General features: G+C 45.9%; 1 protein-coding gene across 1 annotated transcript in view; it reads right to left on the reverse strand.

The window, feature by feature from the left end:
• Nucleotides 1-10,334: 10,334 nt before the first annotated feature.
• LOC144100684 (uncharacterized) overlaps nt 10,335-21,031 on the reverse strand; it is a 48,193-nt gene continuing 37,496 nt past the window's right edge. Inside the window, exons 5-8 of the mRNA XM_077633541.1 lie at nt 18,927-19,027; nt 18,213-18,292; nt 13,104-13,317; nt 10,335-10,514 (exon numbers count right to left, since the gene is read on the reverse strand). Of these exons, the coding sequence (XP_077489667.1) occupies nt 10,497-10,514; nt 13,104-13,317; nt 18,213-18,292; nt 18,927-19,027 (413 nt within the window). The 3' untranslated portion in view covers nt 10,335-10,496. The remainder of the gene's footprint in view (nt 10,515-13,103; nt 13,318-18,212; nt 18,293-18,926; nt 19,028-21,031) is intronic.

Below are 21,031 nucleotides of genomic sequence, written 5' to 3' on the forward strand. Positions count from 1 at the left end.
CGGAATCCATTTCCAAACCTTCGTGTAGCGCTTTAACGTCCTGTCACTTTTCTAGGACGCCGTATTCTTCGTTATCTGCCAGCCTCACTTCAAGCTTCTAAGCGCACATGGATCGTCACACAGATATGAGGTGGGCTGGCAAGAAGAAGAAATTTATAGCATAGATTCCGCATCGTTCTTTAAAAACAATGTTACATGGAAACAAAAAGAGTTATTAGCTTCGAAGTTGCAAAAAACGAGCAAAAAAAGGCAGAGGGTCGAAGCAAAAAAAATCAGCTAGTTATGGCTCATGTTAAGGTTTTATGGTGTGCTTATGACAGATGACAGAGCGTCGTCCACTTTTTGATTCAGTAAGGCAAGGACTGATACAATCTGTAGGGTCGCCTAAGATGTTAGCAAATAACACCTCGTATTCTGAGCTTCGCCTGCCATCCCTGTTGCCAACTTTCATGTTTGAGAGCCATGCATTCACATTCAAGAGGCGGCAATTTCCCAACCGGAGTACAGTTGTCCTTTGCAGTCTTCATCCCATTTTGTTCATTCTTTTTGTTTTCATTCAGTGCTTCAGTCTTTAAACTTGAAGGGATGTGACATTTTTTTCTGCAGTGCTGGGACGTGTTTTCAGACTTTATTAACCATAAAATAATTTTAGGGCCGGTTCTCGGCTATCTGTCAAAGGTTCTCCAAGAATGGCTGCTGAACTAGTGCCGGAGCCAATGCCTTCTAATGGTGAAATTTTCGTGCCTGTTGATAACCCACAGAAACCAAACAACTTCAGTCCATGTCATCGTCGAGGCTACTTGTGAGCACGAAATAGAATTCCTTGTAAGAAAGGCGCAGCTCAATATAGGACTTGTAGTCGATAGCAGCACGCCAGCTCTCACCGGGTCCTTTGAATGCTGAGCGTTACCCTACTCTTCCTCAAGCTCGGCACCGTGCATGGTCTAACTGGCTACTTCCGGGTTGGAGAAACCCTCGCCGTCAACCGCTTTTCTTGAAGGAGTAAGCTCATCATATAACCCCCAGTCCCAATCTGTATTCGTCATGGGAGTCCGACCAATATCGTCAATGACGAGTCACACTCGTCCAGCACGATGTTGCGTTGCGCATGGAGACGTTGCTCCGCTGCTGAAGACGAGTTCATTCATTCAGTCATATACCTTTTATTGACAAGGATGGTCTGAGGCCTAAAGGGGAAGTATAAGGTTTAGATTAGGTTTAGGAGGCCGTATTCCGAAACTAAGTCCAGCAGGTCACTTCACCTTATGCTTGGCGTCACTAATGGGGGGGGGGGGGGGGGGGGGGGCTGTCCAGTGTTCCTATGCCTGAATGTAGAGGGCAGATTTGTAGCGGGCACGAAGGCTCGCCGTGCCGGGGCAGGTCTAGATTAGGTGGCATAAATTGACGTTGCTGTCAGCAAGGCAACTTGGGTAGCCGATCCTGGTTCGGCACCATCGACTCGGGATGTCCAGTGCGCACGCTGCAGGGGCTCGCGCCTTGTGAGCAAGAACCTCAGCCGGGCGAGGGAGGCCATAAGGGGTAAGGGGGGTAATCTCGACGACAAGACGAGTTATGGTCGGCAATTGCGTTGGTTGCAATTTTCCTCTAGTTTAATTGTGCTTACAGCGATTGCCAAGTCGTATATGTTGTAGCACCTAGTTTATAAATTTATTATAGGTTTCTCCTGAGAAAAAAACGACAGCAGAAAAGCAGAATCAATAAAAACGAACAGTAAACATATACTGCAAAGAACTGCTGGCAGTAATGATATCACAAAGAAATCAGGACCCAACCACAGTTAGCGGGCGAGAAATATGCACCAGCTGGATTTAGACAGCTTCCCATATCTCTGCAGCCGCATTAATTCAACTGGACTGCACTCGTGAAATTTGACGAAAACCAAAAGAGCAACGAGGAAGTGTGCATCGCTTCCTGCCTATAACCTTGAAATGGAAGTAAGTCTTGGCGAAGTGCTCGTGCCCGATGGTCGACTGATTGAAAAAGATTTCGGAAAACTTTTCCATCACGTAAATGGTAAGGAAGCGTTAGATGTGCCATCGCAGTCACCACAGAACTGTCCCACGTTTAAAGCGGCACCCTGTCATAAAGAGTGCTCAATCAAACGGCCACATCAATCACGTGGTCGTACAGCGAAGATTCTCCAGCGCCCCTGCTCTATGAGCCACCTGGGTAATAATTTTTTTTCTTCTTTTGTCTTGCACATTAGTGTGAAACAATTATTTTCGATAACCACACCAATTGAAACGCTGCAAAAGTGTTGTAAAAGTATTTTAATGCCTTAATTTTTCTTTCTATACGGCTAAAAGTTCGAAGTTTATAGCAGGCTTTCTGTTGTGTACATGCTGACTACCTCGTAGGTGCTCCCTAGTTTTGGTCCGGATATACTTACATAGCAACTGTTATTTCCAGGCGATGCATATAACAGCACAAACAAATGGTGGATGGCTAATTTGCTTCCCGTGAATACTTTGATCTTGTGTGATTCTAGTGCTCCTTGTAGAAACAACAGAAAATTCTGCCCCCACAGTATTCCCCAACGCATCCTAGGAAACCCCAATGGGAAGTAAATTTATGTGACGGAGTTATTGCTCATTATCATTCACACAAGCGCAGACGCACAGCTGCAGAGAAGCTGTATAGTTTTCCCGGAAACTTCACAATTGATGAGAAATTCATCCTGGTCAAGGAATCAAATCCGGGACCACTGCCTGTCCGGAGCAGTTGCATAACCACTATACTAACCCAGAAAATAGTCGATGGCAGCGCACGGCCGGATTGACGGTCAACTCGAAGTTGGAACGGTGTTGATGAAATGTGCAGACTAGACACTAACACCATTCCCCAGTACCACTTAGCCTTCCTCCCTAGCCATATGGCCGCGCTAAGGGCGACGTAAATGATTGCTCCCTCTCTGATCGCCAAGTTCTTCCCACGACTGAGAAAGTTCACTGTACGGAGCATTCGCCAGGCATTGTAGAAGAGTCTTTCCATTTGTTTAAGCAGTCACGTCTAGGTGTCAGTAAAACGCCACCGTGCGGCTTTTGTAACTCAACACGGATTCAGTGAGCCCCGATAGTTAACACTAAAAGTACCTACACTGGTGCAGTCCTCTTTCGACACGCCAGTGAGTACGTAACGCTGAGTCATATCTGATGTTGCACTGCAAGTTTAGGATACTTCGCATCTGAGCCTACTTCTTTAAATCCACAGTGTTCTAAATAGCGTACTACACTGACGTAGAAGAACGATCTCCGTATTGAGGGGCTTTTTAATCTCAATTTCAAAGCTGTCCTGCAGCCCAGACAGTAGGTTTCTCTCAGCTAAAACAAAAATTGCAAACTTCAACAAGCACGAAATAACTGCGAACGATATTTACCTACTGTCTTAGCCTTGCAGTAAGTCACGATTAGAAAACCAGCTCCGTGACCACAAGCAGGACGACTCTCGGAGAGCCTTCATAACTAGTATTCCAAAACAAACCAAAAAACTCTGAATTTTCATTAAGGCGCAAACGAAGCAGTTCGGGCCTATAAGCATCAGCGGGCAGAATTTTTCCCATTTTTCTTGATTACAACGCAACAATTAGTCTACAGGCTGTTCCACCAGCGCCGTCGATTATTTTCGCTGATTTGCGACATAAATTGCCCTAGAAAAATGCAGCGCCGCTTGAACCAAGTTTGTCGAGACCTTAAATATGACGGAAATAGGTCACTCGCAATAATTCAGGCATTTTTGGTCTCTAAACCACGATGGCGTTACCATCCAGACATATTTTTCCAGCAGTAGTTCCAGAAAGGAGCAGTCTTAAATCGACGCCCGGACGAAACCTCGCACATCGTCTACAGAAGCTTTAGCACAACCAAAAAACTCAAGTTTTTGTTTGCGTCGTGTCATTAAGTCTGCGAGACGAAACACGTCACATGTTGTACCAGGCAGAGAAGAATATGCGCTGTCACACCCGGCCTATTCCTATCTAACTTTGATTGCGGAGTGCATTTTGCGAGTTCAGTACCGCCCAAGAATACAGTATAAAACAATATCTGCATCAGCGCGGCTTGGAAAATCGATGTATATCGGTTCACCCTTTCAAAATTTCGGCTGATTTTAATTTATCACAGAAATCACATGGGTCTGGACCAAATATTTTAGAAGACATGTCCGGCTGTGTCGTCCACACACTTGACAGGGTGGGTGGAGACCGCGCTCCTGTAAGCTGTGTGGTACAGCAGGGAAAAGTGCATGCCAAATGAAGCGGCAGACGGCGCCACCACCGTAATTTCGTGGTATGCACAACGCTGCACAGAGGGCCATAAAAGGGAAGCAGAGGTAAGATTTATAGCTGATATAACGCGGCCATCTGACATTCGACCGACTTACCGTTGAACCGCTGCCTGCATTCAGTGGTCAATGCATTGCCCCTGTAACTTTTAAATAGATTTTTTTACGTAAGTCTCACATTATGGCCTTTATTATTCCCTGTGCGTTCTTCTCGCATTCCGAGAGCTTCCGAGGCACAGATGTTACTACTGCTTCACAAACTAAACAGCTGCCCAAGACGGTGCTCCCGCAACTACATCAGTCATTCACTGACCTACAACTGCACCAGAGTCGGCGGCGGTAGCACGTGGAAGCACTACATCAAGCTTTTGCAACCAAATTGTGCAGGTTGGTGACGCACAATGTCTAAGCTACTGTTCACATCTGCATCGCATCACTGCTGCGGCCAAAGGGTTTTTGGTGCTTGCATTTCATCACTTTTTCTTGTAACCATAAATCCTGTTCCAAAATCATAAAAAGCTCTAACGACCCTAACCGATTGTTCCGCTGTGAGAACCGAGAGCTGCTAATTAAGACTGAGTCATTTTCATGAATGGTTAATTCTAGACACTGGGGGAACAGCTGGAGAGCATGCGCAAAGAAAATCAGAAACTGGAGAAGGGAAACGAAAACTTTCAGGAGAAAAGACTTAAAAATGAAAAGCATGCGAAACGTCTTGACAGAAGGTTGTACAGCGTGAGCAGTATTCGCGAAGGTTCAACCTGAAAATCAGAAACATTGTTCAGAAGGAGCAGGAAGACGTTGTGAAACTGGTGGCTAAATTGGGCGATGTTGCAGTAGAGCCTATTTTACTTGCAGAAATCGAAGCCTGCCATCATGTGCATCACGTGATCAATTCAAGAGCCGGCAAAAGAAGGATAAGGTACTTAAAAGGACAAAAAAATTTGCAACGGTCAAACTCTGTAAGGCGTAGTTAGTAGAGTGTTGGCTCTGTGGTTATTATTGGTATTGGTTTGAATTACAATCAACTAATGAACGCTAATTAATTCGGTTCGCTAACTAGCACAGAACATTCGCACTTGACCTAAGCTTTCCAATGGTATATGACTGTGTACTATAGCGTAAAATTTGGTTTTACCTGCATTTAACTAACGGTAATTAGCTCGGCCCAAAAATTAGTCGACATAACCTCATAATTAACCAATTTTCTAAATTCAGGGTTGACCACGTGACGTATACTATGCTTAGACCAATAGCTAGACAGTAGCGACTAAGTCCCGCTTTCACCTTGACTGATCTTGGAGGTCTAAGTAGCGCCATGAGGCGTTTTCCGAAGTTGTACCCCGGCGTGTACAGCTACGCTCTCAAACAAACGGCGCATCAATAACAGTGTATTGAGCATGCCCGGAGGCACTGACGAGCCAGTAAACGATGGGTATTCTGCTTCAACAGATTACCCTCCCGTTTTCGTCAGAAACCACTTGTGCCCAAACCTTAAGCCATTACTAGCGATAACTATCGCTGGAAAGCGCGAAGTGAATTGGAGGTGTGGACACGCGACAGACGCATCTTTGCACGGAAATTGAGATGGCAATCTAATTTTTCATGTTTTTTTTCTAAGGACGATCTTTCAAAAATGGTTTAGTCATCGTTATTAATTGGTCCAGGTCGTTCCTTTCCCCGATACTCTACCAGGAATTAGTCGAACCTGAATTTGTTAAGCTGTCTGCTTCTGTGCGCAGCACTGTTTCTGCTATTCATCTCAATGTCCGGTCACGAGCAAAAGAATATCGCGACTTTGTTTCTTGACCAATTTCGCTTCAGATTCAACGTTGTAATGATTACGGAAACCTGGTGTACTTAGCCTGCCTGCCTTAGCCAGCCTTAGCCTGCCTGCCCGCCTGCCTGCCTGGCTGACTGCCTAGTTATATTCCTTTTCTGCAGGAAAGAAAATCGTGGTGCTTGTGTTGCCCTCCATATTCTCGAAACCGAAGTATATGATGAGCTGCGCCAGTTCACGGTTACTGATGATAACTACGAGGCACTATAGTACAGAAACCAAAGACGCAATTTTCTGTGTTATCTACCGCCCGCCCTCCGGAAAACTTAACTTCTTTATTCAATTTGTGGTCCCGCTTCTCGAGTATACACAATCTAAACAATATATACAAACCCTTGGCGAAGACTTCAATGTGAGTCTGCTTCCTGAGACGGCTCAATCCAAAGAGGTAATAAATCGTGTGATTGATTGTGGCTTCCAAAATGTGATTACAGCTCTTACTCGAATAGCAGCAACAAGTTCTGCAATACTAGATCTTTTCGTCAGTTATGCTAAGACACACGTGACAGCTGCTGGCACCATAAGCTGCGATATCAGTGGTCATTGTCCGGTATTCATAGCCAGGAGAACTAAGAACGATTGCCCGGCCTAAATGTGCCAGAGCATAGCAAATTAGACCTTGGAAAAGTTCAGAAATAATATCCTGAATAGTGATGGGAGCACCGTTCTTAATGAACACAGGGCCAATGAAACTGGCAGTGCGTTTATAAAGATATTTGTCAACCATTACACGCACTGTTCTCTAATCAAACATTTTAGGTTGAATAAAAGAATATGGAAGCCCTGGATTGCTTCTGAATAAGTTATCTTATCAAAGAAGGAAATTAACTTCATGAGTAACCATTAAAAACATGTGATACAGTTATCCTTGCAACAATTATTAAAAAAGCTCAGAAATCGTTTCACGGCTGGGCTGCGAAAAGCCAAAAAACGCTATTACCGCCAGTTATTTCAGGAGGCCACAATATCTCGGTCGGACAAGTTATAGAAAATCATAAATGACGCATTCGGTAGGCTCAGAAAACACTCAAAAACATGAAATGACTGTTAAATGGAAGACCTTTGCAGGTTCTGAGCTTTCGGCGCATTTCAACACATCTTTTCTTAGCTGTATTGCCAAAATCGCGCATGCTTGTGACCTAACTCTCAAATAAAACTAAAAATGAAAATTGGTTTTGGGGGAAAGTAAATGGCACAGTATGTCTCAGATTTCTGCGGACACCTGAACTGCGCCGTACCGGGAATGGATAAAGGAGGGAGGGAGCGAGAGAAGAAATGGGTGCCGTATTGGAGGGCCGCGGAACAATTTCCACAAGCTGGGCATCTTTAACGTGCACTGACATCGCACAGAACACGGGCGCCTTAGCGTTTCGCCTCCATCGAAACGCAGCCGCCGCGGTCGGGTTCGAACCCGGGTACTCCGGATCCGTAGCCTAGCGCCCTAACCACTGGGCCACCGCGGCTGGTTAATTAAAACACCCCTGGAATTGCGTTTCGGCAACAGTCCTGTGACAGCGAAGTCTATCCGACATTTTTTTCTCTAGAAAATACTAAAGCTCTCGATGTCGATAACATACAGATTAGTCCGGTCAGGCAGGTGCTTTACCTTATCTGTCCACATCTTGTGTGTGTGTGTGTGTGTGTGTGTGTGTGTGTGTGTGTGTGTGTGTGTGTGTGTGTGTGTGTGTGTGTGTGTGTGTGTGTGTGTGTGTGTGTGTGTGTGTGTGTGTGTGTGTGTGTGTGTGTGTGTGTGTGTGTGTGTGTGTGTGTGTGTGTGTGTGTGTGTGTGTGTGTGTGTGTGTGTGTGTGTGTGTGTGTGTGTGTGTGTGTGTGTGTGTGTGTGTGTGTGTGTGTGTGTGTGTGTGTGTGTGTGTGTGTGTGTGTGTGTGTGTGTGTGTGTGTGTGTGTGTGTGTGTGTGTGTGTGTGTGTGTGTGTGTGTGTGTGTGTGTGTGTGTGTGTGTGTGTGTGTGTGTGTGTGTGTGTGTGTGTGTGTGTGTGTGTGTGTGTGTGTGTGTGTGTGTGTGTGTGTGTGTGTGTGTGTGTGTGTGTGTGTGTGTGTGTGTGTGTGTGTGTGTGTGTGTGTGTGTGTGTGTGTGTGTGTGTGTGTGTGTGTGTGTGTGTGTGTGTGTGTGTGTGTGTGTGTGTGTGTGTGTGTGTGTGTGTGTGTGTGTGTGTGTGTGTGTGTGTGTGTGTGTGTGTGTGTGTGTGTGTGTGTGTGTGTGTGTGTGTGTGTGTGTGTGTGTGTGTGTGTGTGTGTGTGTGTGTGTGTGTGTGTGTGTGTGTGTGTGTGTGTGTGTGTGTGTGTGTGTGTGTGTGTGTGTGTGTGTGTGTGTGTGTGTGTGTGTGTGTGTGTGTGTGTGTGTGTGTGTGTGTGTGTGTGTGTGTGTGTGTGTGTGTGTGTGTGTGTGTGTGTGTGTGTGTGTGTGTGTGTGTGTGGGGCCGAGCCCATTGTTTTAAAAAGATTTGCTCATACGATTTCGACTTTGCTGACAACAGTGGGAAACTGCGAAATGCTCTTACTAGGCACAGATACCCACCGCAAATAATTGACGACGCAATAAAACGCGCAGATGCAATGGATCGCAAGGAAATCCTTCGTTCAGATAAACACGCGGAACGACCATCAAACCCCACTTTAGTGCTAACCCATTGTGCATCAATGCCCAATGCTAACCGCATCCTCCGGAAACATCACAATATTCTTATGCAGAGCAGCCGCCTGACACGAATCTTTCCACAGCCACCCCGCGTAGCATACCGCAGGTCACGGAACCTGCGCGACATGCTAACTTCATTAAAAACAACTAACCCCTATCCAACAGGCTGCCGCCCTTGCAAAAAACCGCGTTGGAAGGTGTGCACGCATATGACCATTACCACATTGGCATGAAGTACTGCGTCAGACTACTACTGTAAAATAAAAGGCAATTTCACTTGCGACAGCAGCAATTTTTATCTATCTGCTCGAATGCGGTGTGTGTAAGCTTCAGTACATCGGGCAGACTGAACTATCTTTCCGGTTGCGATTGAATAACCACCGATCACATGGCAATACCCTTCCTAATCTTCCGCTCTCGAGACATGTCGCGACTCCCGGCCACTCATTTAATAACATTAAAACCACAATACTTGAATCTGGCTTCAAATCTCACCATGACAGAGAAGTTCGAGAATCTTTCCTAATTTTCAAATTCAGAGCACTTACGTCTGGTTTGAATGAAAACCCTGGCAAAATATCTTTCCTCTCAAAGTAGCGAATAATGCAACACGTGCTGATGATTGCCTTTTGTTTTCTGTGCTATCCATGCGGTACTTTTTAGCATGTTTGTAAAAGCTTCCTCCTTTGATTTTTTTTATTCTAGAATGTGCAGGACTCGAGCCCAACACGTGTCAATACTTGTGTTGTGTATCATCTATGCCCCGTGTACTTTTCTGTGTTTAATCTCATTGTTTCTCAATGACGAAGTGACTGGCCGCGTGTTTCTGTGCCATGCCTTCAAAGCCGCAACGCTTGTTATTTATTATTGTTTTCTGCATGCCCAGAGAAACTTTTTTTAATGCTTTTTTATGCCATCTTTACTTGCGAGGAGCACGTGCCAACCTCGAAAGCCTGTAAGCCTCATCACTGTGCGCCACTTTGGACGTCATGCGCATTTTATTACGTTGTCATCAGCCATTAGTGGCTGGTCTTATGGCTTATCATAGGACAAGTATTTAAGCACCAAGCACAGATGCTTTGTGCATTACCTGACGAAGGCCGGGCCCCGGCCGAAACGTCGTTAATAAATCTGTGTTTCCGTTTGTGTGCCCCTCTTTTCTGCATTATAAATTTCTGGATCCGGGAAGACTTTTGTGAAGTATATATATATATATAGGCTGCTCAACAGACTCCGCACTCCTGATACAAAAAGAAATTACCATAACAAATGTAGGATCTAATCAGCTCAGATTAGAAATTTTGTGGACTACAGCAAGGCTTTTGATTCTCTCAGTCAGTGTATCCTCCTCAAAAAGTTAGACCATTACGGTATTCATGGTGTGCCCTATTCACTTTTGAAATCGTATAATGCTGGGCGTAAACAGTGTGTTCTAGAAGGCAATTGTACTTCTTCGTTTCAGCAAATACAGTGAGGCGTGCCTCAGGAAAGCGTCTTAGCCCCGTTCTAGTTTAATGTGTATGTAAATGATAATGCGCCCGTTGGCGGAAGCGTTTAATTTTTGTTGTAGGCTAATCATGCGAGTCTTTTTATTGCTTCCGACGATGTTGATGGCCTCTTTTCTTCTGCGAGTGATGTTTTGTCAAAACTTCTTGAAAAATCCAACAATAACAGCTTGAGAATTAATGCCGAAAATTGTTTAAGCCTTTTTGTCCACCTAAAAATGAAAATGTATATACAAAAATGAATTAACAATGGGCAGGTCACATATTGATATAGTTAAAGAGCACAAAGTTCAGCGAGTAGTGTCATCGTAACGCGTGACATGGATGCTCACATAGATCAAACGGCAAAAAATTACCTTGTTCTGTGGTGCGCTACATAGATGGCGCCACATGTTTTCTGCTCACGTTAAGCTTCCGATTTACTACTGTCTTCTCCGCTCGCATGTCAATTATTGCACATTAGCTTGGGGTACAACTCCTCAAAAGAATATTAGCAGTGTTGCTTTTAGAAAAAAATGCTACACGTTGCGTTAACTGCGTAGCTTAGCTACACCCAACGAAATCTTTATTTAGAGACTCTACCACAATATAATTGTCATTCTCAAACTTTCCTACTAACGTCTTCTGTACCAGTCAAACTTTTCAAATTACCATTATCAAGGCTTTCTCAGAAGTTCATCCGGGTTAACATTTGGACGTAATCCTTGTGGAGCAAGAGGTTCTGAACAATGGCTGGTGCCTCACAGTCGCACAAGTTATGCCTTCAAGTTATGCGTTCATGTCATTAACGTACAATGCCCCTGTGATTTTAAATAAGCTAATCAAACTCTAGCGTGAATTTAAAACTCTCACACATGCTAAACTACGCGATATATTTCTAGCTGATGTTCTAAACTCTTGTAGTTGTACGCATTTTGTTGAAAAACTCGTCCCTGTGTTCATTATCTGTATAATTTGTTATTTAGTTGGTGCTATGTACTTCTATGCGCTGTTCTCTGCACAGAAAGCGGCTAGCTCCCTGGCCACAGCAGCGCTGTTGTCGCAGCTCATTGAGGGAGCAATTTACTGCCTCTCCTTTACCTTTTGCATCTGCTTCTTTCGCTTCGATGGAGGCGAAACGGAAAAGACGCCCGTGTGCTGTACGAAGTCAGCGCACGTTAATGATTCCCAGCTATTAATAATAATATTAATTGGTTTTGGGGGAAAGGAAATGGCGCAGTATCTGTCTCATATATCGTTGGACACCTGAACCGCGCCGTAAGGGAAGGGATAAGGGAGGGAGTGAAAGAAGAAAGGAAGAGGCTCCGTAGTGGAGGGCTCCGGAATAATTTCGATCACCTGGGGATCTTTAACGTGCACTGACATCGCACAGCACACGGGCGCCTTAGCGTTATATTAGTGGTTTTTGAGGAACGGAAATGGCGCACTAACTGGCTCACTTCTCGGTGGGCACCTCAACCACGCCATGAGAGAAGGGAAGAAGGAGGAAATGAAAGAAGAGAGAAACAGGTGCTATAGTGGAGGGCTCCAGAATAATTTCAACCACCTGGGATCATTAACAGATGGTCGAAATTATTCCGGAGCCCTCCACTACGGCAACGCTACCCTTTTTCATTTCCTCCTTCTTCGCTTCCCTCACATGGCATGGTTTAGGTGCCCGCCGAGAAATGAGACCGTTACAGCGCCATTTCCTTTCGCCATAAACTGATATTTTTGTGGTTTTTTTAAAGAACCGCAAGAAGCAGACGAAAAACGTAAGAGATTGAAAACGGAACATTAGTTCTTGGCAAAGGAAGTGGCGCAGTATCTGTCTCACGTCTCGGCGTACACATGAATCGAGCCGTAAGGAAGGAGATAAAGGAGGGCGTGAAAGAAGAAAGGAAGAAAGAGGTGCCGTAGTGGAGGGCTCCGGAATAATTTCGACCACCAGGGGATCTTTAACGTGCACATGCCGGGGCTAGCAAAAATCTTTTCCTTCCTTTTTACTTTTATCTTAATAAAAAAACCACTACCACCACCACTGAAATCGCACAGAACACGGGCGCCTTAGCGTTTAGCCTCCATCGAAACGAGGCCACCGTTTCACTATCGTCAGACAATTAGAGGGTAAACTTGAGCTGCTCACCGAGATGTGCGACAGTCCTTGCGCAAATTTATTATCTCAAAAACTAGTAATTTAAGCTAACTGGCGCAATAATCATCGCGTGAGTTGCTCTCCACAAGATTTTTCTTCCAGGCAAAATGACACACCGGGACAACCAGTTTCTGAATGAAACAACTGCTTAGCCGTAATAATAATAATATAATAATAATAATAATAATAATAATAATTGGTTTTGGGAAAAGTAAATCGCGCAGTATCAGCTTACTTGGCGCGGAAAGGATCGCTCGAATTAAAGCCTTTTAATAGACGTACTTCTTGGCACAAAAGACCGCCACGTATACCATTGCAACGGACTCCATTATCGGTAATAAAAGCCTCCACTACGCGCTACCGAAGATCTGCACATAAGCATTATCTACACATTATGGCCAAACAACAACACACGATGTCTACTGGACTCGACTTCCGCTAGTCTGTTATCCACAAGTCTGTTATCCGCTAGTGCGATCTCCATTAGTCTGCTCTCGAGCCAGCGCACTTCTGCCGCAGGTGATCTGAATAATACGTCTTGCTGACGTTTGGTCTTTCCTGTCCTGTGTAGCCGCTAATATTTCTGAAGACAGCGATGATTCAAAAATTTCACCAGAAAATTTTGGTACACATGAAGGAGCAAGTATACATGGGCACTTTTACTTACTACTGTGACATTTCGGATAGCGAAGTTATCACCAAACAGAGGTACGAAGCTGTCGTAGTGCAAGATTAGAGCGTTCCTGTTGACTTCCACTGTCTTGCCGTGCTCCAGAACAGAGAAGGTGCATCCATGAGATTTTCGTGTTACCTCTATCGTGATCTCTCCAGCGGGGCAGCCCGAAAGATTCGTCTTCTCAGAGGTGTTGAGCACAAGAATTCTGTGAGGATAAACAGCCACGTGTCAAAGAACATCACTTTTGCTGTAAAGCTCTGCATGTGACATCTGGAGTAGGAAAAAACATTTTGTCCTTTTAAAAACGCTGGTGTAATAATAATAATTGTTTTTTTTTGAGGGGGAGGAAATGGCGCAGTATCTGTCTCATTTATCGTTGGACACCTGAACTGCGCCGTAAGGGAAGGGGGTAAAGGAGGGAGTGAAAAAAAACGCTGGTGTACTGGCGATGCTGGTGGCCCTATGACGAAGGAACCATTCTACCATTCAGAGTTGTCGTGAGTTTGATAGCACTCATTCTAGAAGGAGTGTGGCCGAGTACGCGCATTCCATCCAGCTAAAGAATTTCTGTTTCTGCAAACAATTAACCATTCGTGGAGCAAAATCTACACAAATGGTTCCCTCCCTTTCTGGAGTCAATTTTGACGCTGCATTTCGCGATACGGCACTTCCTATTCTGTTAGTCCGAGAAAAAACGTTTCTTTCTAAATGGAATGCAGGGGCTAGATTACGCAACTGTGACAAATTCTGTCACAAGATGATGATGATGATAACAACTTTAATATTCCACCAGATAAGGAGGCCCCCTACTCCCCGACCCCGGCACGCAGGCCTAGAGGACGGGGGCGGGGACCTCCGCGATCACAAGCAGGCAAAGAGGTCTTGACTCTTCGCGGCTTCTGTCGCCAGGCGGATGGCTTGTTGCCGCTGAGCAGAGCTTGTTGCTGTTGGGAAAACGTAATTCGAATCCCAAAGCCTGGCAAACCCCCTAAACTATAAAATCTAAGACCAATTTTCCTAACCTCATGCACGGGGAAATTGTTGGAGCGCGTAGTCCAGACAAGACTGACGCGCTTTATGGAGCAAAACGGCCTGTGGCCGCACGAGATGGTCGGCTTCCGACCGGGCTTGTGCACGCAGGACGTGATGCTTCGACTCCAACATAACATAATCGACTCGCGTTCTAGAGACGCCAAAGTAATTCTCGGCTTGGACTTGACAAAGGCTTTTGATAATGTTACACACGAAGCGATCCTCTGCGGTCTCCAGGATATCGGAGTAGGCGCGCGAACATACGACTACATCAAGGACTTTCTGTCAGACAGAACTGCGTGCGTGAGGTTCCAAGACATTGAGTCTCCCACACTGAACTTCGGGAGCAAGGGCACGCCGCAGGGCTCGGTTCTCTCCCCGTTCCTCTTCAACGTGGCGATGCGGAACCTCCCCGAAGCCCTGAGGAGCATAGAGGGGCTAAATTTCAGTATGTATGCGGATGACATCAACGTCTGGATTAACCAGGGGAGCGATGCGAGCATCGAGGAACGCCTGCAGGCGGCGGCGGGCACTGTCGTGGACTATGCTGCTAGTAGGGGTCTCTCATGCTCTCCGCAAAAATCGGAATTACTCGTCTATAACCCAACATCGCTCCGATGCAAGTGCAGCTGGGAATTTAACATTAAATTAGAGGGGAAACCAGTTCCCGAGGTAGATAAAATCAGAATCTTAGGACTATTCATTTAGAAGAATGGATATAATGATGGGGCAATCAAAAAGCTAGAGAGCTTTGCCACCCAAGCCCTTGGCATTTTTAGAAGGGCCGCGCTGGAAGCACGAGGACGTCTGCTTATTTTTTGTAAAAAGAAATAAGAAATAAGCAACGATGAAAATAACTAATATTTTATTTTTTCAAAACATTCTGTTTAAAGTTCGAAAATATTAGGCAAAACAAAAAGCGTTTGAAGTTGTGCTATTAAATTGACTGGTGGGTAATACCCCTGTCACACGGGCACTTTCGATCCTCATTGAGTCAATGCTCATCGAACTCAATGCAGATCGACGGTTGTCACACGGCCACTTTCAAGCGCAATCGAGCTCGATCCTGCTTGACTCGATGCCGATTCCTCAAGAGTGCTTGAGGTTCCAAGCACAATCGAGAACTCTCGCTCTCATGAAGCTATAAAAATAAACACAAGTTAACAAAACCAAACCACAATTGTTGTTGTTGTGATCGATTAAAATGTAATACAGAACATTTTTCAGGTACTACGCCTGCTTATATGCAAACATTTGAAAGTAATCTCGACACCACGCTCCAAGCTTCGCCGTCAGTGTAAGCAAAGATGGCGTCCTCCTGCTCGTCGGAGCGGAAACTGTGGAGCGAGCGAGCGCGAGACAGCCGCTCTCATCGACTGCTGACAGTACCACCTAAATGATTTGCGGCGCCAGAAGAGAAACGCCGCAGTCTATGCAGAAATCGCGGAGGCGTTGCGGGCCCTTGGGTTGCATCGCACAGCAGCAGAGGTGCGCCACAAAAACCTGGCGCAGATACGCAATGTACAGATTTGGCTACGGATTTGGCTGCCGCTGCCCCCGACTGCACAGTGTTGCCGGACATCGCCATGTTATGGCTGTCGGCGGAACATTTGGCGCCACCTAACACACATGAGGGAAACTTGTCAATGAGCATTGAAAATGCCCGTGTAGCAACGGATGTTTCGAGCGTGCTCGAAAATCTCGATGCAGATCGAGCTCAATGAGGATCGAAAGTGCCCGTGTGACAGGGGTATAACTTTCGGTGCCGCGGGGGTGTGCTGACGGCAGTAAAAAGGCCGCTTTGAACAGGAGCAGCTGTTTCACGCAGTGTTATTGTTTTTTTTTTTTTTGCGCGGCGTCTGGAATCAAGCTACTGTGCGGTTGACCTAAGTGCACAGAAAAATTTCAACGAATGCAGTGAAGGCTACGTGTCTACCGAGCGAACTTGCAAGAAGCGCTTGGTACGAAATCGACGAAGACAACTTGTTGAAGTCTGTGTTGTTCGGATCCTTCGATCGATGACAAAAATACCAAAAGGTGAGGTGTTGCAGTATGTGACGAGTGGTTGTTTGTTTCTTTCCCCTTGGGAAACAGAAGACGACCACGAAGTGCCATTTGCTGGGAAAAATAAAGTGATTTGCCAGCATAAGCGTGTCTTATTTATATGTAGCTGTGTGTCAAAGAGGTGACTACGGAACCCACCCCTTCTGCGCACTAACTTTACAAATTGCCTCCAATACCTGCCGCACGCATTTGCTCACCGTCGGTTGTGCGATGCCGACGTGCGCCTCGCTACCAACGGCAGCCTGAAAGCCGCCCGTGGCAAAGAACCGCAGTGCACACAGCACCTGCCGCCGCACTGACAGCGCACTCGCACGCAAACCTCTCAGTTCATCGGCGAGCTCGTCGCACAACCACTCCACAGTCTGCTTCTCCAGTCGAAAAAGGCGTCGAAACAACTCGTCCGGCAAGTCAAACGCGCCTTCCTGCACCCTCCTTCGCCGTTGCTCGCGCCAGCGCAGCCGCCTCAGCTGTATGGCCGCGTACACCGCCGCCATTTTCTGTCACAAACTCAACGGTCATATTGACGCTCTGAAAACTGTGACAAAAAACTGTCAATTAGCGGCTGCATAATTAGGTGTGCAACGTCATCACTTCTGCCATATCCGTGACGTCATCAGCAACCACCCATGACGCAAAAAAGCAATATGGCCGCTGGCCACAACCGACCAATAGGAGCGAGGTTTATTGACACCTTTGTCACAAGTTTTTGACAATTTTTCTAATTGGCAGTTACGTAATCTAGCCCCAGACCATACACGTAAATGGCTCTCCCATCTGCTGTAACAAGATTTTCCATATAAACAGCTTCATGGGAAAATTTGTTTTTGCTACCTCCTTTAAAATGCGACTTGGGGACGCAACTTACATACGTACGGCAAAAATACTCCCCTCTCTCCAAACCTATGTGGCCTCTGCCCCGCCGAGAGTAGATGTAAGCATGAAATGTGTGTTGGGTTTAGTGACACATAGATAGCTAAGGCCATCATACGTTAAACATGGAATGCATTGCAGGAAAGGCTTAGAGCATTCAAAGATGGCTCACTAATGACACCGGAGAACATAGCTGTGCCACAGTTAGGTTACCGGGCCTCGAGCATCTCTCAAGATACCCTTGTAGCTTTTCGCCCGAGGCCCATTGCCTGCGCCCCGCCGCGGTGGCTCAGTGGTTAGTGCGCTCGGCTACTGATCCGGAGTTCCCGGGTTCGAACCCGACCGCGGCAGCTACGTTTCGATGGACGCGAAACGCTAAGGCGCCCGTGAACTGTGCGATGAAAATAATAATAATAATAATAATAATAATAATAATAATAATAATAATAATAATAATAATAATAATTGGTTTGGGGGGAAGGAAATGGCGTAGTATCTGTCTCATATATCGGCGGACACCTGAACCGCGCCGTAAGGGAAGGTATAAAAGTGGGAGGCAAAGAAGAAAGGAAGAAAGACTTGCCGTAGTGGAGGCCTCCGGAACAACTTCAACCACCTGGGAATCTTTATCCTTATGTTAAAGACATGCCTGAAGACATGGAAGACATAGCCTGAAGACATGGAAGGGACATACTTGTACAGCTGGTAACAGCTTGCTTAAGCGAATAGAGCCCAGAAGAGACCGATAATGAAGCTTAGGAAGGTGCACTGCCGACCGACAGTCCCGCCTCTGCATGCAAAGGGTCGCTCGCATTCTCGTTACTTTAAATGACAAACCAGCAAGCACACCCACATCACATGGCTGACCCCGGATATAACTTAACTCAATAGGCACATAGCACACACTAGCTAAGTAAACTAGCCTTGGAAGTGAGGCCCACTCCGAGTGATGGTCCGAGTAGGGACAACACTGAACAAGATTCTCCGAAGCACTGTCTTGTTGATTGCCATGACCGCTGAGAGGTAATTAACTGTCAGGGAGGTACTGGAGCATGGTGTCGTTGTCGGACGGGCTCTTTCGTCGTCAAAGGGAGTTTCATAATGAGTAATATATGTGGGCTCCTTAATACGCACCCTGATTCGTCTTTGTGCTCTCCGAAAATAGTGGCGTCGTCACCGACTTCCACTCGAACGAAAGCTTTCATAAATGGCGTCTGAAAAATAAAAATTGATGTTATAATTTTAGCAACGTTTTTTTCACAAACTGGCCGTTATACAACACGTGAATATAAAGAGGGCGCATATTTCTGCAAGATATGAGCCGGAGCGACATCCAAGCTGAATAATACTTCGAAGGCATGAGGTTAAAGTTCATTACAAATTAAATAACGCCTATTACACATAATATTGGCGGGAAGGCTACGATGTGCGTCAGTGGCTGGGATAATAAAAAATTGCGACGAAAATTTTAGCACTTAGAAAGGGGCATCAGGCTAAGTGTTTTCTTGTTGTACGTCATTTAGGTTTTCGAATAGGCAATCTGCAAATTTTATCACGTAAATGTTCATAGAATTTCACAAAATTATGCGGAGTGAATGAAGCTCTTCCCAATTTGTGCAGGATGCACCCCGAGCAACTTCCGCATGGCTGCTCGGTACCATTGAAAACTTAACTTTTTAATTAGCGCATAAGCAAACTTTATGCTTTCAAGCGGCGTGCACAGTAACCAAAGAATAGGAGAATGCTATATCGGGCACATTGGATGTATTTTAAAAGTGCAGGATATCACATCAAATTCGCAGAAATTTTGATCGCAATTAGAAAACATAGCACACAAATGAAACGCACCGAATCTGTGCGATCATAGTAAGCGGGATGTGGGATTCCAGAAGTGACGTGCAGTTCGTTAACCTGTACGCCCATGTTAAAATGCTCCCAGATTCGAAAATCTGCAAAAGAAAAATAAATATATTTTCCGTGGCTGAACTGTAGACTCAGTTCTATCTCCCAAAAGGTAAAACCTCGAAGGTATTTAGGCTATGCTGAGGAAAGCGAGAGCCCAGCGACAGGCTGCTACGTTATGCAAGATATACGCAATGAGTACAGTGGCGGTAAACGGAAGCGACATTGCGCACGTAACAAAGCATGACAGCTTTCCTAACTCTCGTCTTAACCACCTGCCTGCTTCTGCTATCGTACTTTTCTTGCTCTTTTAACGCCCCTTAAACCCTCCTCCTAACCCGCTCGCTGTGAGGGCGTCTGATCAAAGTGGCGGATCTGAGGTTTCGTGCTCTGTAAAACAATCTGGCAAATACTAGGACTGTGGTTCCTCCTTTCTGCGGAAAAGAAAAATATCTCTTATTGAAATATGAGAAGCTATTTTAAATCCAAGATGCCCATAAAAAAAGTGGTGGCCTACACTCCAAACATTAATACGCCTATATGGGATTATGATGTCTTCAAGAGCACACACGTTTATGCTATTTGCTAATTTAATTCCAAGAGTGGTGACCTACACACTAAGCATTAATACGCCTATATGCAGCGCATATATGCGGCGCCTATATGCAGCATAGGCTCTTCAGAGGTGGCATCCTAGCTGTTAGAAACGGGTTACGGCTCCGGTCGCCTTCCTCCCACTCCTGGGAAGGCGACGCTGGAGTCGCGGCCTGGCCGTGGCTGAACAAAACGGAACAGAGCAGTCCGAATTCGCGCCGTAATTGAAGTTCTTGGGCGGCCGTCGTCCACTGTTCGGGTCCTCACCGCACACCCTTTTGGGTGCACACTAAACAATTTCTCACCCTTAAGGGTGTAAATCAGCTTTCCCCAGACGAACACCCATTTCCAATTGTACGGTGCTAAAAAAGGGCGCTGAGATCAACACCCTTAAGGAAGGGTGCACTTAATGATACTTTAGAGAATGTAATTGTTGCACCCTCATTAAAGGGTACTATTTTCCGTAACGCCTCTATGAATACATGTTGGAAGGGTGCTCCACATTGATGCACCCATGAAGAACGAATGAATGAATAAAACTTTATTTTCGTTTCTTTGGGTTTAGCGGATTCCGGACGTCTTCATCTTCCCAGTTCCAATGGGCGGTGCCCTCATTCCAGGGCCCCGCTAAGCGTTGCCACCTCGCTTGCGTGCCGCACGAGTCCTCTCTGGACCGCCAGGTCGCTGCTGGTGAGCAGGCCCTCCCACTGTTCCGCACTGGGCTTTTCCAGTTTATGGAATGCATAGTTGTGTCTACATAGTTGTGTGTGGCCCATGAAGAAAAAATCTTGCACTGATGCGCGCCCTCTAAACTTTCATGCTGTGCACCCTTCCTGAGCAGTGCTCATCTTTGCACCCTTTTTAGCACCCAAAAGGGTGTTCGTCTGGGGACAGCTGATTTGCACCCTTATGGATGAGAAATTGTTTAGTGTCTGTGCACTAGAGTACATCTTACTTCGTTTTTACTCGTTTCTGTTTAGAGTGTACGTGCCCATACGTGTGGTCCATTCGGCGCCCGCTGTAGTGGAGTTGGTTTCTCTCTGACAGCGCGCTTTTTCCAAGCCTTGATCAATTTCAGCTGGGATGCCCCGTATATATTTGCATGTGTGCGCACGTGCGTGTGCGCGCAGAATGCGCTGCTCTGCTCGACACTCGGGGATCAGAGTTGTCTGTGAAGACCTGGAGCACGACTTTTACGGCGGTCCTGAGAGCGAAGATCATAAACAATCCGTGCACGATGGGCAGACCTCTCGCCACCATTTCTGAGCCGTTCTTGAACGCAGGGAATGCCGTAAGCGGCACAACAACTAATCCTGTTGGCAGGATATATTCAAGGAATGCTGCACTTCTGTTGGCCAAAGTAGTAGTAGTAGTAGCAGTCAGTGGTTTTAATAAAATAATAACAAAAAGGAAGGAAAAGATTTTTGCTAGCCCGTGCACCTGCCATCTATACTGAA

The sequence above is a fragment of the Amblyomma americanum genome, chromosome 8, assembly GCF_052857255.1.
Source record: "Amblyomma americanum isolate KBUSLIRL-KWMA chromosome 8, ASM5285725v1, whole genome shotgun sequence".
NCBI classification, from domain to species: domain Eukaryota; kingdom Metazoa; phylum Arthropoda; class Arachnida; order Ixodida; family Ixodidae; genus Amblyomma; species Amblyomma americanum.